Consider the following 15,026-nt stretch of genomic DNA (forward strand, 5'->3'; position numbering starts at 1 on the left):
CATACTGTATAAGATGAAGACCCCTACATTTGTATCAATATACAAAAGTCCATACCACTGTAAAAAATACTAGACTAGGTCTGGGCTTGCTTGGACACTGAGAGAGGTAAGTACCAGGCCTTCTCCTGACTGGAACACATCACCCTGTCCTGCTCACTGAATCCCCAGAGACCTGGGGGCAGCCCCAAACCAACCAGGGTTTCACCTGCTGCCATCAGAGACTCTGTTGTCCCCTATTGTGAGAGGTTAGTGTTGGGTCTTCTCCTGACCCCCGTTGGAGGCCTTTAACTAGGGCACATCACTCTGTCCCTCTTTCCAAATCCCCAGAGACCTAATGGCAGCCCCCAAAAACTTCAGGGCTGCATCTGCCTCCTTTGGAGCCTTGGCCCTGCCCACACTGGAAGATTTGAAGACATCCCCAAGGCATTTAGCACTGCATCATCCACCATTGGAGCCTTGGCCTCATCCTCACTGGGAGAGAAAGATCAAACACCTAAGCCACAGGCCCCACCTACAGAAACTGGAGGAAAAGAGATCCCCTGAATCAAAGGCAACACCTATATGCACTGGAGGAAGAGATGGGTAGATGACAGTATAAGAACATATTCAACAACATTAAGAATAATATGACACCACCAGAGGCTAGGGATTTTACACCAGCAAGACCTGAACATTACAACACAAATAAAGCATAAGTTTGTGAAGATGATAGAAGCACTTAAAGATGAAATGAAAAACCCCCTTAAAGAAATGAAGAAAAGACAAACGAAATAATGGAGAAAAAGACAACCCCAAAATGCAAGGAATCAACAAATCTCTTAAAGAAATCAAGGAAAGCCAAGAAAAAAGAATCTAACAGGTGAATGAAACAATTCAAACAGTTTAAGACTTGAAAACTGAAATAGAGGCAATAAAGAAAACACAAACTTAGAGAATTCTGGAAATAAAAAGATCGGAGTAAACAATCAGGAACTACAGGTGGAAGCATAACCAACAGAATACAAGAGACAAAAGACAGAATATCAGGTGTTGAAGATACAGTAGAGGACATGAATTCAATGACAAAAGAAAATATTAACTCCAACAAATCCTTAATACAAAATATCCAGGAAATGTGGGACACCGTGATAAGGCCAAACATAAGAATAATAGGTATAGAGGAAAGTGAGGAGGTCCCACTCAAAGGGGCAGAAAACAAATGAGACAAAATCATAGAAGAAAACTTACCCAACCTGCAGAAGGACATGCCTATGAAAGTACAAAAAGCTTACTGAACACCAAATAGAGTGAGCCAAAACAAAAAGTCCCCCCAACACATAATAATCAAACCTCCAAACATACAGAATAAAGAAAGAATATTAAGAGCTGAGAAGAAAAACGGACAAGTAACATAAAAAGGCAGATCTATCAGAATTACACCTGACTCTCAATGGAAACTCTGAAAAACAGAAAGTTCTGATAGATGTTTTACAGACACAAGAGAACAAGGATGCCAGTCCAGACTACTATACCCAGCAAAGCTTACAATCACTGTAAATGTAGAAAACAAGATATCCCAGTATAAAACCAGATTTAAAAATGCATATTCACAAATACAGCACTACAGAAGATACTGGAAGGGAAATTCACATGGACAATTCATTAATTCCCTCCAAAATGGTAAACATGCACACAATACTACCACCACCATCACCAAATCCAAAAATAATATGAATCAACAATCAATGATCATTAATATCTCTTTTATATCAATGGTGTTAATTTGCCTATAAAAAAGACACAGACTAACAGAATGGATACAAAGACATAATTCAACTTTCTGCTGCATACAAGAAATACAACTCAGCTTCAAAGACAAATGCTACCTCAGAGTAAAGCATAGGGAAAAATTTTCCAATCAAATGGTCCTAAGAAACACCTGGTGTGACTATCTTAATATCTAACAAATTAGACTTCAAACTAAAATTAAACAAAAGAGATGAAGAAAGTCATTTCATGTTGGTCACAGGAAAAATACATCAAGATGAAGTCTCAATTCTGAACATCTATGCATCCACAATTGTAAAAGAATCATTACTAAAACTTATCACTCATAAAACCCCACGCACTTATAGTGTGAGACTTCAATAACCTGCTCTCACAACTGAAGAGGACTACTAGTCAAAAACTTAACAGGAAAATAAAGGAACTAACAGAAATTATTATCCAATTGGGTTTAACATACATCTGTAAAACATTTCATCCAAACACAAAAGAATAAACCTTCTTCTTAGCACCCCATGGAACCTTCTATAAAATTGATCACATATTCTGCAACAAAGCAAATCTCACCAGACACAAAAAATTGGAATAACCTCCTGTATCTTATCGGACCACCATGCTTTAAAGTTAGAATTCAACAACAACACGAATTTTAGAAAGCCTACAAAGTTATGGAAAATTAAAGACTTTGTATAATTCCATCAAAATGATGGCACAACATTCCTAAACTTATGGGACACACTGAAAGCAGTGCTAAGAGAAAAGTTCATAGCACTAAGTACCCATATGTAGAACCTGGAGAATCCAAGAACACATCAGAAAAATCATCCACCATGATCAAGTAGGCTTCATCTCAGAGATGCAGGAATGGTTCAATATGTGAAAATCCATCAATGCAATCCACCATGTAAACAAACTGAAAGATTAAAAACCACATGATCTTCTCACTACATGCTGAAAAAATCTCTGACAAAATCCACCACCCCTTCATGATAAAGGTCTTGGATATCTCAAAGATAACAGGAACATACATAACATACCTAAACATAATAAAGGCAATATACAGTAAGCTTCACTCAATGGAGTGAAACTCAATGCAATTCCTCTAAAATCAGGAAGAAGACTAGGCTATCCACTCTCTCCATATCTCTTCAACATTGTACTTGAAGTTCTAACTAGATTCCTTCCAGCAGTTTCTCAACATTAACACATATTCGGAAATGTCATAGAGCATACAAAAAAATCATGATATGGTAAATGGTTCACATCTTATTTTTAGCCTTCAATACATAGAGCAATGTGAGAGGTTATTGTACTTTGAAGGACACTCATTTCAATAAGTACTAGATTTGTTCGTTATTAACTTTTTGACAGTAAATAAAACTCAGATAAGACCAAATGGACCAGATTTTTTTTAATCGAAAGGCCATATCCAGCAATGAAGTAATGAAACAAAAAGAAAAGACAGAGAAAAGGCCAACATAGTTTGAGTTCTTTAAAAATTTATTTTTAAAGATATTGATAGCATTTCATTTAACTTTGTATTTTGAATGCTATGTTAGGTAGAAAATTAATTTTAATTTTTAGAACGTGCTGGTTTGCCTGTGGGGATATTTGAAGAAAGCAAAATTGTGCCACTTAATAGAAACAAAATCGCAGCTATAACTGCCAAGGCCATAGCACTTCCAATTTCCTGAGTGTCAGGGTGGGAAGGCATATTGAAAGCTGGTGGGAATGCTATTTCCTCCTGGATTATGATGGATACATAATTGAACAATACAGCAACGCAAACAAAGCTGCTAGCAATGATGTTCAGAATCCCAGAGAGACCGAATGGATTATAGGAGGCATTTTTCTGTACTCTCCCCACGCATACATTCCAAAGGGAAATAATGGTGGTAATTTTCCCAACTAGCCCAAGAAAGCTAGAAACAAGTAGCAGTTGTTGCGCCACTCGGATATCCAAAGGAATGAAGGTATCCTGGTAGTTGTATCGGTGACATATTCTGATGTCGCTGTAGTTTTCATCATGGTGGAACGCACAGACTCTCCACATGCCCACAAATGCTGTGGTAGGCTTAGAGACAACGGGGTCTTGGAAGTGCCACACTCGCCACTGAGGCAGCCCCATGGAGATGCAGCAAACTATCCAAGCCACTGTGGTCAAAGCAAAACCCCCCATTTGGCGTTTGCAGCGTTTCTTGATCATAATGATTTTGACAGCGGATAGTCAGCAACTGAAAAGAAATACAGAACAGGATGAGGATAGTTTCTCAGAACTGGGACAGTATATTCAGGGGGACTGTACGCAAAAAGAGTTATTTGAGAAAGGGCCCTTTGGCCTAGAGATCTGCTACTAGGAATATGGTTTGAGCAAACAGAGAAGGCCTCTGTGGCATATGTCCAGGCAGGTTGATAATCCACCAATCCTCTGAACACTTGCACTTCTAACATTTGGTCTAGTCACAATGACCTTTGGTCACAATTATCTATTCATTAAGATGGTCATCATGGGATAAGTCATTCTGTAAATGGAAAATGGCTTGAAATTTAAGAAGTAAATAAAATGATTCATGCTGTATCTACTCTTTGCAAACATAAGTCAGCATTAAAGATACAAAGTAGCATTATAAAGACAATGTCAGATGTTTGGGGTTCACCGTTTCCACCTAGTATGTTTTGAGATATATATTCTGTAATGCTGACTGGCCTGGAAACGTGCCCTCAGTCTGACCCTGAGCTTCTGGCAATCCTGCTGAATTTCTTTCCAAAGGACTGCTATTAAAGGCATGAGTCTTGACATCTGGTCACTGACAAGAAGTTTTCAAGGGCACCGATAGTTAGCATGTGAGAAAGTTTGTCCTCTTTCATACCGACTAGTATCCCAGCATAGTTAAGTGTCAGACTTTACCTGCTCATTCATTCACTGGTCTTGGACATTTGGATTAGCCCAAAGCTTGCCTGTTAGGCACAATAAAATACGAATGAGACTGCATATATGTGACTTTGTGTTCATACATTGTGTTGTTATTTCTCTTGAGTAAATACTAAGGCATTCAACTTGAGGGAGACAGGTGTCATGTTCATACAGTTTGTGTTATTGAATTTACAGAACGGTTTCACACAATTTGCTTGACTTTTACATACCCAGTAGAAAATAGGGGATTTTTCAGCTTCTTTATAACTTCCTTCTCATTGACTGTGTGCAATACACCAACACATCAATACTGAAAGACAGTAAATGAGTGAAAACTCAGAAAATAATAGGAAATTAACTTATCCTGGTATATACAATGTAATGTATATTATACATTAACATAAAGCAACCTATTTCACTGCAATACTTGAAATATGTAAAATCCTAAGAAAATTTATGAACATGGATCAAACTCACCCTTAGGAAATTGTACAAAGGAATACAAAGAAACTATAAGTACATTCATAGTTTTATGACTAGTTTTGATTGTCTACTTGAGACAGTATAAGAATGATTAGAGAAGGGAGTCTCATTGAGGAATTATCTAGATTTGGTTGGTCTGTAGGCCTGCCTGTGAGGGATTGTGTTAATAATGTTAAGTGAAGTAGGAAGACCTAACCAGTGTGGTAAGCAGCATTCCCCAGGAAAGGGGTTATGAGCTGTCTGTGAGTGTAGAAATGCATCTGAGTGCTGAAAGGAATGCATTAGTTCATTGCTCCCTCTTCTGGATTGTGGCTGTTATGTACCTATCTGCTTCAGGTTCTTGCCGTCTTGACTTGTCTAGATTGACGTGTCTTGACCTGGAAATGTAAGCCAAATAAACCCTTTCTCTGGTAAGTAGTTTTTTTAAAAAACAGTGTTTCATGTCAGAAATAGAAAGAAAAATTAAGACACACAGCTAAGTTTTATCTATTCATTCATATTTGTATTTACTTTGGTCTATCTTTAAATATGTTTGGTAGATATTAAATATGATAAATTTGAGCCCTTGGAATCAAGTTGGTCTATGTTTGTTTTAAGACAGAAGTGTATCACATTGTTTCTTTCATTGATCATTTTTTTTTCATTTGGGTTTTTTGGTTTATATTGGCCAGGGTTTTACAATACAAGCCAAACTTTTCTCCAATTTCATATGTAGTTGGCATTGATCTCAGACATGAAACAATCCTTCCTCAGACTCCAAGAGCTGAGGTTATAAGCATGACTACCATACATAACTTACATAAGGATTTTTTATGGTGGTGATACTTGGAGTGTGTGGTGTGTGTGATCAAGGTAGAGCTCATATAATTTTGATTGTTAAGGAAGTACACTTTCACTTATCTACATCCCTATGTATAATTTTTAGTGTGTTTTTTCACAATTTTCTTTTAGGTAGTCTCTACATATATGTCCATTCTTATTCTCTGAAGAAGAAAATTTAAGGATGTATTTCAAGGCATGCCAAAGTCTACTCAGGTCCTTGAAGCCCAGTGCACTGAATCAGTAGAATGTAAGCACTAGAAAGAAGTATGTTGAAGCATCTCCACTTTCATTGATCAAGAAGTGACATTTTCAAGGAAATATGAGTTTATCTTTTAATTATCTTTTATTAATTCCATATGTTGCCTTGTTGCATGATTCCTGGTTTGTACTCATTAAAGATGGTCTCTTCACTAGTCAATCTAGGCATATATAGACAGATATGTCACTAGTTAGCAAAAGATAAAAAGATGGATTCACATATGAGCAAGAATTCTTTAAGGACATTTCTGAAAAGCATCTGTACCCTAATAAGCCTCTCCACAAATGCAGCAATCCAAATGAGACCAAATCAAACAGAATTAGAAAAAGTCTACATTTAATGGGTAAAATGCTCCAAGATGATTTCCTCTCTCCCCCTTGTAAAGAGGAGATGGGGAGGAAACACAAAAAGCCACTTGTCTCTTTTCTGAGTTCCAAGCATCTCTGGGGCAGGGGTCAACTCTTGGTGGGCTTTATGAGGGGAGGGACCTTGGTTTACCGGCTCTCTCATGGGACAGATTTTGGGTATATGGATACCATGGGCTCAGTTGGAGTTTTCACCAGAACATTTTCCCCTAACTAAATAAAAAGGAGGATTCCAAGTGTTAGAAACTGGGATAGTGGATGTTATCTGGTACTTGAGACCTGGTCTGAAATGAAAGCCCAGTATGAACAGATTAGGTTAGGTCCAGGTAAATGGTACATATAGGTTGAGGTAAATGGAGAGTTAAATAAGAGATGTCACCCAAATCAGTCCTTGCAAAACTTTTGAGAGGGCTTATAGGGTCTTCCTTAGTAATACTATGGACAGTGTTTGCCATAGTCATGGTATTTCTTCATAGCAATAGAATGATAACTAAGACAGAAGTTGGAATCAGGAGGAGGACATTGCAGTGACAAGCTTATCTAATTTGCTTATTAGCAGAATATAAAAGACTTTGGGACTTTGCACAAGAAAATCAGCTGAAATTTTTTGTAGGGTTTAAAGGGCAATCCTGACAGGAGCTTGAAAGAGAGCAGATCTGAGAGCAAAGTAAGCCCAGCAGAAGAGGTTTCAGGGGGAAGAATATTATCCTTTGGCCTAGAGACCATTTCTGAGATAGTTTGACAAACAATGTAGCTATTTTTTTGCCCCTGTCCAAAAGGTATGGCTGGGGTAAATGGAAGAATTTTGGATTAATGTTGTTAGCAAAAGAGATTTCAAGGCAACCTAGTATTGACTACTGTGCATTTATTAGTGATCATTGTTATGCATATCTCCAATGAAAAGGTGACAACTGAAATATAAAATATATAGCTTCAGGAGAAAAAGAGCGCAAAGAAATGTAATGTTGGAGCTCCCAATCCCGGCAGGAGCCAGGCACCCCAGACTCCAGATCTTCTCTCCCACCAATGAGACCAGGAGATCAGAGGAGGCAGGGAGACCAGGGGAGTAGCTGTTCTGGATCAAGTACAACAGGACCCAGCATAGGGTCCAGGGGACCAGGTAAGAGGATAAGCGCCCCAGATTCCTGTTCTTCTTCTCCACCCACGGGACCAGCATTCGGACAAGGAATAGAAGAACCACCAGATTATTGGACTTGCTAGCACCCACCAAAATGGAACTCTGGTCCCCAGACCAGTAAGGGGCTCTTTCTGCACCCACTAGAAGAAGAGATGGGAAAGAGACAATACAAAAACACAGTCAGCAACAGAAAAACAAATATGACACCGCCAGATTCTAGAGACTCCACACCAGCAAGACCCCAACATTCTAATGCGAACGAAGCAGAAGAGAATGACCTTAAAAGCACTTTCATGAAAATGATAGAGGCCCTAAAAGAGGATATTGGAAAATCCCTCAAAGAAATGGAAGAAAAAACAAACCAAAAAATGCAAGAAATGGAAGAAAAAACAAACCAAAAAAGGCAGGAAATGGAAGAAGAAATGAAGCAAAAAAATGCAAGAAATGGTAGAAAAAACAAAGCAAAAAATGAAAAAAATGGAAGAAGAAACAAACCAAAAAAGGCAGGAAATGGAAGAAGAAACAAAGCACAAAATGGAAGAAATGGAACAAAAAGCAAACCAAAAAATGCAAGAAATGGAAGAAAGAACAAACCAAAAAATTCATAAAAGGCAACAAACGGAGGAACAGATAAACAGAAACTTGCAAGAAGCAATGCAAACACTGCAAGGGTTGAGAACTGAAATAGAGTCATTAAAAAAACACAATCTGAAGAAAGGCAGAAAATAGAAAAGCTGGACAAACAGTCAGGCACTACCAATACAAGCATTACCAACAGAATAGAAGAGATGGAAGAGAGAATCTCAAGTGTTGAAGATACACTAGGAGAAATGGATTTACCAACCAAAGAAAACCTTAAATCCCACAAATCCTTAACACAAAACATCCAGGAAATATGGGACACCATGAAAAGACCAAACCTAAGAATAATAGGTATAGAAGAAGGAGAAGAAATCCACCTCAAAGGGGCAGAAGGCATATTCAACAAAATCATAGAAGAAAACTTTCCCAACCTTAAGAAAGACATGCCAATGAAGGTACAAGAAGCCTACAGAACACCAAATAGAGTGGACCACAAAAAAAAAATCCCCACGCCACATAATAATCAAGACCCCAAACATACAGAATAAAGAAAGAATATTAAGAGCAGCTAAGGAAAAAGGTCAAGTAACATATAAAGGCAGACCTATCAGAATTACACCTGATTTCTCCATGGAAACGCTGAAAGCCAGAAGGTCCTGGATAGATATTCTACCTACACTAAGAGACCATGGATGCCAGCCCAGACTACTATACCCGGCAAAGCTCTCAATCACTATAGACGGAGAAACCAAGATATTCCATGACAAAACTAGATTCAAGCAATATGTGTCCAATAACCCATCCCTACAGAAAATTTTGGAAGGAAAACTACAACCCAAGGAAGCTAACTACAACCAGAAAAACATAAGCATTAGAGAATCCCTCTCTACCAACAGCCAAAAGAACAAAGGGGTGAAATTCCACACATAATTCCACCACCAACAACCATCGCAAATCGAAGAAGGATGAGCAATCAATGGTCATTAATATCCCTCAATATTAATGGCCTTAACTCACCCATAAAAAGACACAGACTAGCAGAATGGATTCAAAGACAGAACCCTTCCTTCTGCTGCATACAAGAAACACACCTCACCCTTAAAGACAGACATTACCTGAGAGTTAAAGGTTGGGAAAAACTTTATCAATCAAATGGACCCAAGAAACAAGCAGGGGTAGCAATCCTAATATCTAACAAACTAGACTTTAAAATAAAATCAATCAAAAGAGATGAAGGAGGTCATTACATACTCATCACAGGTGAAACCCACCAAGATGAAGTGTCTATCCTGAACATCTATGCCCCAAATACAAAGGCATCCACATTCGTTAAAGAAACATTATTAGAACTTTAATCTCATCTAAAGCCCCACACAGTTATAGTGGGAGATTTCAACACACCACTCTCACCACTAGACAGGAATACCAGACAGAAACTCAACAAAGAAGCAAAAGGTCTAATAGAAGTAATGACCCAACTGGGATTAACAGATATCTATAGAACATTTCATCCACATAAAAAAGAATATACCTTCTTCTCACCACCACATGGAACCTTCTCAAAAATCGACCGCATACTTGGCAACATATCCAACCTCAGCAGCTACAAAAAAATTGGAATAACTCCATGCATCTTATCAGACCACCGTGCTTTAAAATTAGAATTCAACAACAACACAAATTGCAGAAAACCTACAAACTCATGGAAATTGAATGATGCTCAACTGCACCATCCCTAGGTCAAAGAGGAAATAAAAAAAGAAATTAAAGACTTCCTCGAATTCAATGAGAATGAAGACACAACATACCCAAACCTATGGGACACTTTGAAAGCAGTGCTACGGGGGAAGTTCATAGCACTAAGTGCTCACATGAAGAAACAGGAGAACAGTTATACCAGAGAATTAACATCACAGCTGAAAGCTCTAGATCACAAAGAAGCACACTCCCCCAGGAGGAGTAAACGCCAGGAAATAATCAAATTGAGTGCTGAAATCAATAAAGTAGAAATCAGGAAAACAATACAAAGAATCAATGCAACGAAGAGTTGGTTCTTTGAGAAAATCAACAAGATAGACAAACCTTTGTCCAAACTTACCAAACAGCAGAGAGTGTACACGCAAATTAACACAATTAGAAATGAAAAGGGGGACATAACAACAGACTCTGAGGAAATCCAGAGAATCATTAGGTCATCCTTTGAAAACCTGTACTCCACAAAATTCGAAAATTTAAAGGAAATGGATGACTTCCTGGACAGCTATCAATTGCCAAAACTAAATCAAGAACAGATAAGTATTTTAAATAGACCTATAACCCCTATGGAAATAGAAGCTGTCATCAAAAGTCTCCCAACCAAAAAAAGCCCAGGTCCAGACGGCCTCAGTGCAGAATTCTATCAGAAATGCAACGAACAGCTTATACCAATTCTTCTCAAAGTGTTCCACACAATAGAAGCAGAAGGGTCTTTGCCAAACTCTTTCTATGAGGCTTCAATAACCTTGATCCCCAAGCCACACAAAGATACAACTAAGAAAGAGAACTTCAGACCAATATCCCTCATGAACATTGATGCAAAAATACTCAATAAAATACTGGCAAATTGGATCCAAGAACACAACAAAACAATCATTCACCACGATCAAGTAGGTTTCATCCCAGGGATGCAGGGATGGTTCAACATACGAAAATCCATCAACGTAATCCACCATATAAACAAGCTGAAAAACAAAAATCACAAGATCATCTCACTAGATGCTGAAAAATCCTTTGACAAAATCCAACACCCCTTCATGATAAAGGTCTTGGAGAGATCTGGGATAACAGGGACACACTTAAACATAATAAAAGCTATATACAGTAAACCAACAGCCAACATCAAACTAAATGGACAGAAACTCAACGCAATTCCTCTAAAATCAGGAACAAACCAAGGCTGTCCACTCTCTCCATACCTTTTCAACATGGTACTTGAAGTTCTAGCCATTGCCATACGACAACAAAGGGGGATCAAGGGGATACAAATTGGGAAGGAAGAGGTCAAACTTTCACTGTTTGTAGACGATATGATAGTTTACATCAATGAACCAAAGAACTCTACCAGGGAACTCTTACAGCTGATTAACACCTTCAACAAAGTGGCAGGCTACAAGATCAACTCAAGAAAATCAGTAGCACTACTATATACAGATGATAAAAGGGCTGAAAGCGAAATCAGAGAAACATCACCCTTTACAATTGCCACACACAACATAAAATACCTTGGGGTAATGCTAACCAAACAAGTGAAAGACCTGTATCATAAGAACTTTGAATTTTAAGGAAAGAAATTAAAGAATCCCTCAGAAAATGGAAAGATCTCCCATGCTCTTGGATAGGTAGGATCAATGTAGTAAAAATGGCAATCCTGCCAAAAGCAATCTACAGATTCAATGCAATCCCCATTAAAATCCAGGCACAATTCTTCACAGACCTTGAAAGAACAATAATCAATTTTGTATGGAAAAACAAAAGACCCAGGATAGCCAAAACAACCCTGTTCAACAAGGCAACGTCCGGAGGCATCACCATCCCTGACCTCTATTATAGAGCTATAGTCCTGAAAACAGCTTGGTATTGGCACAAAAACAGACAGGTAGACCAATGGAATCGAATTGAAAATCCGGGTATTAATGCACACACGTACGGACATCTGATCTTTGACAAAGAAGCTAAAAATATACAATGGAATAAAGAAAGCATCTTCAACAAATGGTGCTGGCATAATTGGAAACTGGCATGTAGAAGAATGCGGATCGATCCATGTTTATCGCCATGCACAAAACTTAAGTCCAAATGGATCAAAGACCTCAACATAAATCCAGCCACACTGAACCTCTTAGAAGAGAAAGTGGGTGGTACCCTTGAACGAATTGGTACAGGAGACAGCTTCCTGAACATAACACCAGTAGCACAGACTGTGAGATCAACAATTAATAAATGGGACCTACTGAAACTGAGAAACTTCTGTAAGGCAAAGGACACAGTCAGCAAGACAAAAAGGCAGCCCACACAATAGGAAAAAATATTCAATAATCCCACATCTGACAGAGGGTTGATCTCCAAAATTTACAAAGAACTCAAGAAGCAAGTCTCCAAAACACCAAAGGACCCTATTAAAAAGTGGGCTGCAGAACTAAATAGAGAGTTTTCAATAGAGGAGTCTAAAATGGCTGAGAGGCACTCGAGAAAGTGCTCAACATCCTTAGCCATCCGGGAAATGCAAATCAAAACAACTCTGAGATACCATCTCACTCCTGTCAGAATGGCTAAAATCAAAAACACCAATGACAATTTATGCTGGAGAGGATGTGGTGAAAGGGGCACACTCCTCCATTGTTGGTGGGAGTGCCAACTAGTTCAGCCACTTTGGAAATCAGTATGGAGATTCCTCAGAAAAATGGGAATAAACCTACCAAAAGACCCAGCACCTCCACTCTTAGGCATATATCCAAAAGATGCCCATTCATACAACAAAGATGTCTGTTACACTATGTTCATAGCAGCTTTATTTGTAATAGCCAGAACTTGGAAGCAACCTAGATGTCCCTCACCCGAAGAGTGGATAGAGAAAATGTGGTACATCTACACAATGGAGTACTATTCAGCAGAAAAAAATAATGGAATCATGACATTCACAGGCAAATGGATGACACTAGAAGAAACCATCCTGAGTGAGGTAACCCAGTCACAAAAAGAGAAACATGGCATGTACTCTCTCATATATGGAGTTTATACATAGATCTGGGGAGTGCCAGCCTACAATCCTATGGCCAGAGATTCTGGGAAACAGAAACTTTATTTAGTGGCTGATCGAAGAAGAGGCAGACTCCCTCGCTTAAGTACTGAGCTGAACTCAAGAAAGCCAGTAACAGAGAGGGAGCACTGATGATCAAAGGGACTAAGACTGGGCTGGTTTAACCCCCACAAACAGCTGACCTGACAAGGGTTAACTCTTGAATCCCAGGCTGATTCCTGGGAATCCAGCATGGGACTGATCAAACCCCCTGAATCTGGGTGTCAGTGAGGCGGCCTAGGTAATCTATTGAGCCTTGGGCAGCAGATCAGTACCCATCCCAAGTATACACACGGACTTTGGACTCCCATAGAACAATGTGAGGTGCACTCTCACCCTGGACTCTTGGGGAAGCGTCTAGGCCCTGCCCTATATGAAATGACAGACTATGCATACCCCCATGGAGGGCCTCACCCTCCCTGGGGAAATGAGGGGATAAAGGGGGGTGGGGGGAGGGCATGGGAGGAGGGGAGGGAATGGGAGAGGGACCTGGAACTGACTTGTGAAGCAACCTCGTTTCTTATCTAAATTTAAACTGGAAAATAAAATTAAAAAAATGGAAAAAAAAGAAATGTAATGTTGGAGCCAACTCTCATGCTTAGGGACATAAAAATCTTAAAGTAAGACCTATAGTTAAATTGAATAAAAGGAGTACTTATCTCTGGGCAATACCACACCCAACTAAACTTCTCACTTGTGAAAGGAATTAAAGGAAAGGCTAAATTTAACCATCAACAACTTAAAGTTTATACAAAAGCAAACCAAGGAGGGACCAAGATTCCTGACCCAGCAAGCAGAAGAAGTTGGCAACTGTGACCACATGGCTCTGAATTTAGAGTTTAGAAGAGTATAGGAAAGGGGTTGTAAAATCATTCTCCATAGTAAAAGAAAGCTGCCCAGGAGTTTTGCAGGGATGTCTCTGCACTGAGACCTGGAGTGGACATTCTGTGCAGCTGTGAAAGAGAGGCCTGGACTTTTTTGGAGATCCTGACATGATAGAGATGCCAGGGTTGAGGGATACCCACGAAAGAAACCTTCTAAGAGGATGTGAAACCAACCAAAGAGAGACAAGTGTGTTTGAGTTAACAAAGATGAAAGAAGTTGAAGATCTGAAGGGTACATAGATGCCAGACATGGAGATGCAGAATTGGGAGTTTTTCCTGTTGGGTTTCATTCTTCCTTTGGTTCAGTATTTTTCCTCACTATGCACCTTTGCTCCTTTTTAGAATGGTAATGTATATTCTGTTCCAATCTTTGTTGGAAGAATGTAACTTGGTTTTTTATTTTATGGGGGGTTATAATTAAGAAGTTGCTTTTTGTCTCAGAAAGTTTGGATTTTGGACTTTTAAACCGTGTTGTGAAGGAAAGAGTGTAGGTACTTTTGAATTTTATTCAAATATATTTGGTTTCTATGGTTATAAGCCTATAAGGGCAAAATAGTGGAATGTGGTGATTTTAATAATAATGACCCCTATAAGCTCATATAGTTATATGATTAATCCCCAATTTGTTAATGAACTAATTGAGAAGGATTACAAGGATTAGGAGGCATGTCCTTGTCAGAGGAAGTTTTTCAGTGTGGGTGGGGATTGGAATATAAAAGAGCCCACACCATTCTCAGTCTCTCTCTCTCTCTCTGTCTCTCTCTCTCTCCCTCCCTCTCTCTCTCTCTCTCTCTCTCTCTCTCTCTCTCTCTCTCTCTCTCTCTCTCTTTCTGCCCTCCCCCATTACTTGTTTCTTTCAGATAAGGTGGTAAAATTCTCAGACCCTTCTCCAATACCATGGCTTTCTGCCTGCTGCCACACTCTGCAGTATGATGAGGATATACTAACCCTCTGAAACTGTAAGCAAGTTTCCAATTAATA

The 15,026-nt window shown here is 39.0% G+C and overlaps 1 protein-coding gene across 2 annotated transcripts in view; it reads right to left on the minus strand.

Annotated features, from left to right (window-relative positions):
• Positions 1-3,311: 3,311 nt before the first annotated feature.
• Positions 3,312-15,026, minus strand: part of LOC101822678 (claudin-34-like) — a 51,154-nt gene continuing 39,439 nt past the window's right edge. For both annotated transcript variants that reach the window (XM_040743817.1, XM_005078024.2), the window contains 2 exons: positions 4,909-4,988; positions 3,312-3,998 (listed from right to left, as the gene is read on the minus strand). In XM_040743817.1, the coding sequence (XP_040599751.1) occupies positions 3,338-3,970 (633 nt within the window). In that variant the 5' untranslated portion in view covers positions 3,971-3,998; positions 4,909-4,988 and the 3' untranslated portion in view covers positions 3,312-3,337. The remainder of the gene's footprint in view (positions 3,999-4,908; positions 4,989-15,026) is intronic.

This window comes from Mesocricetus auratus, unplaced genomic scaffold, assembly GCF_017639785.1.
Source record: "Mesocricetus auratus isolate SY011 unplaced genomic scaffold, BCM_Maur_2.0 Super-Scaffold_100003, whole genome shotgun sequence".
NCBI classification, from domain to species: domain Eukaryota; kingdom Metazoa; phylum Chordata; class Mammalia; order Rodentia; family Cricetidae; genus Mesocricetus; species Mesocricetus auratus.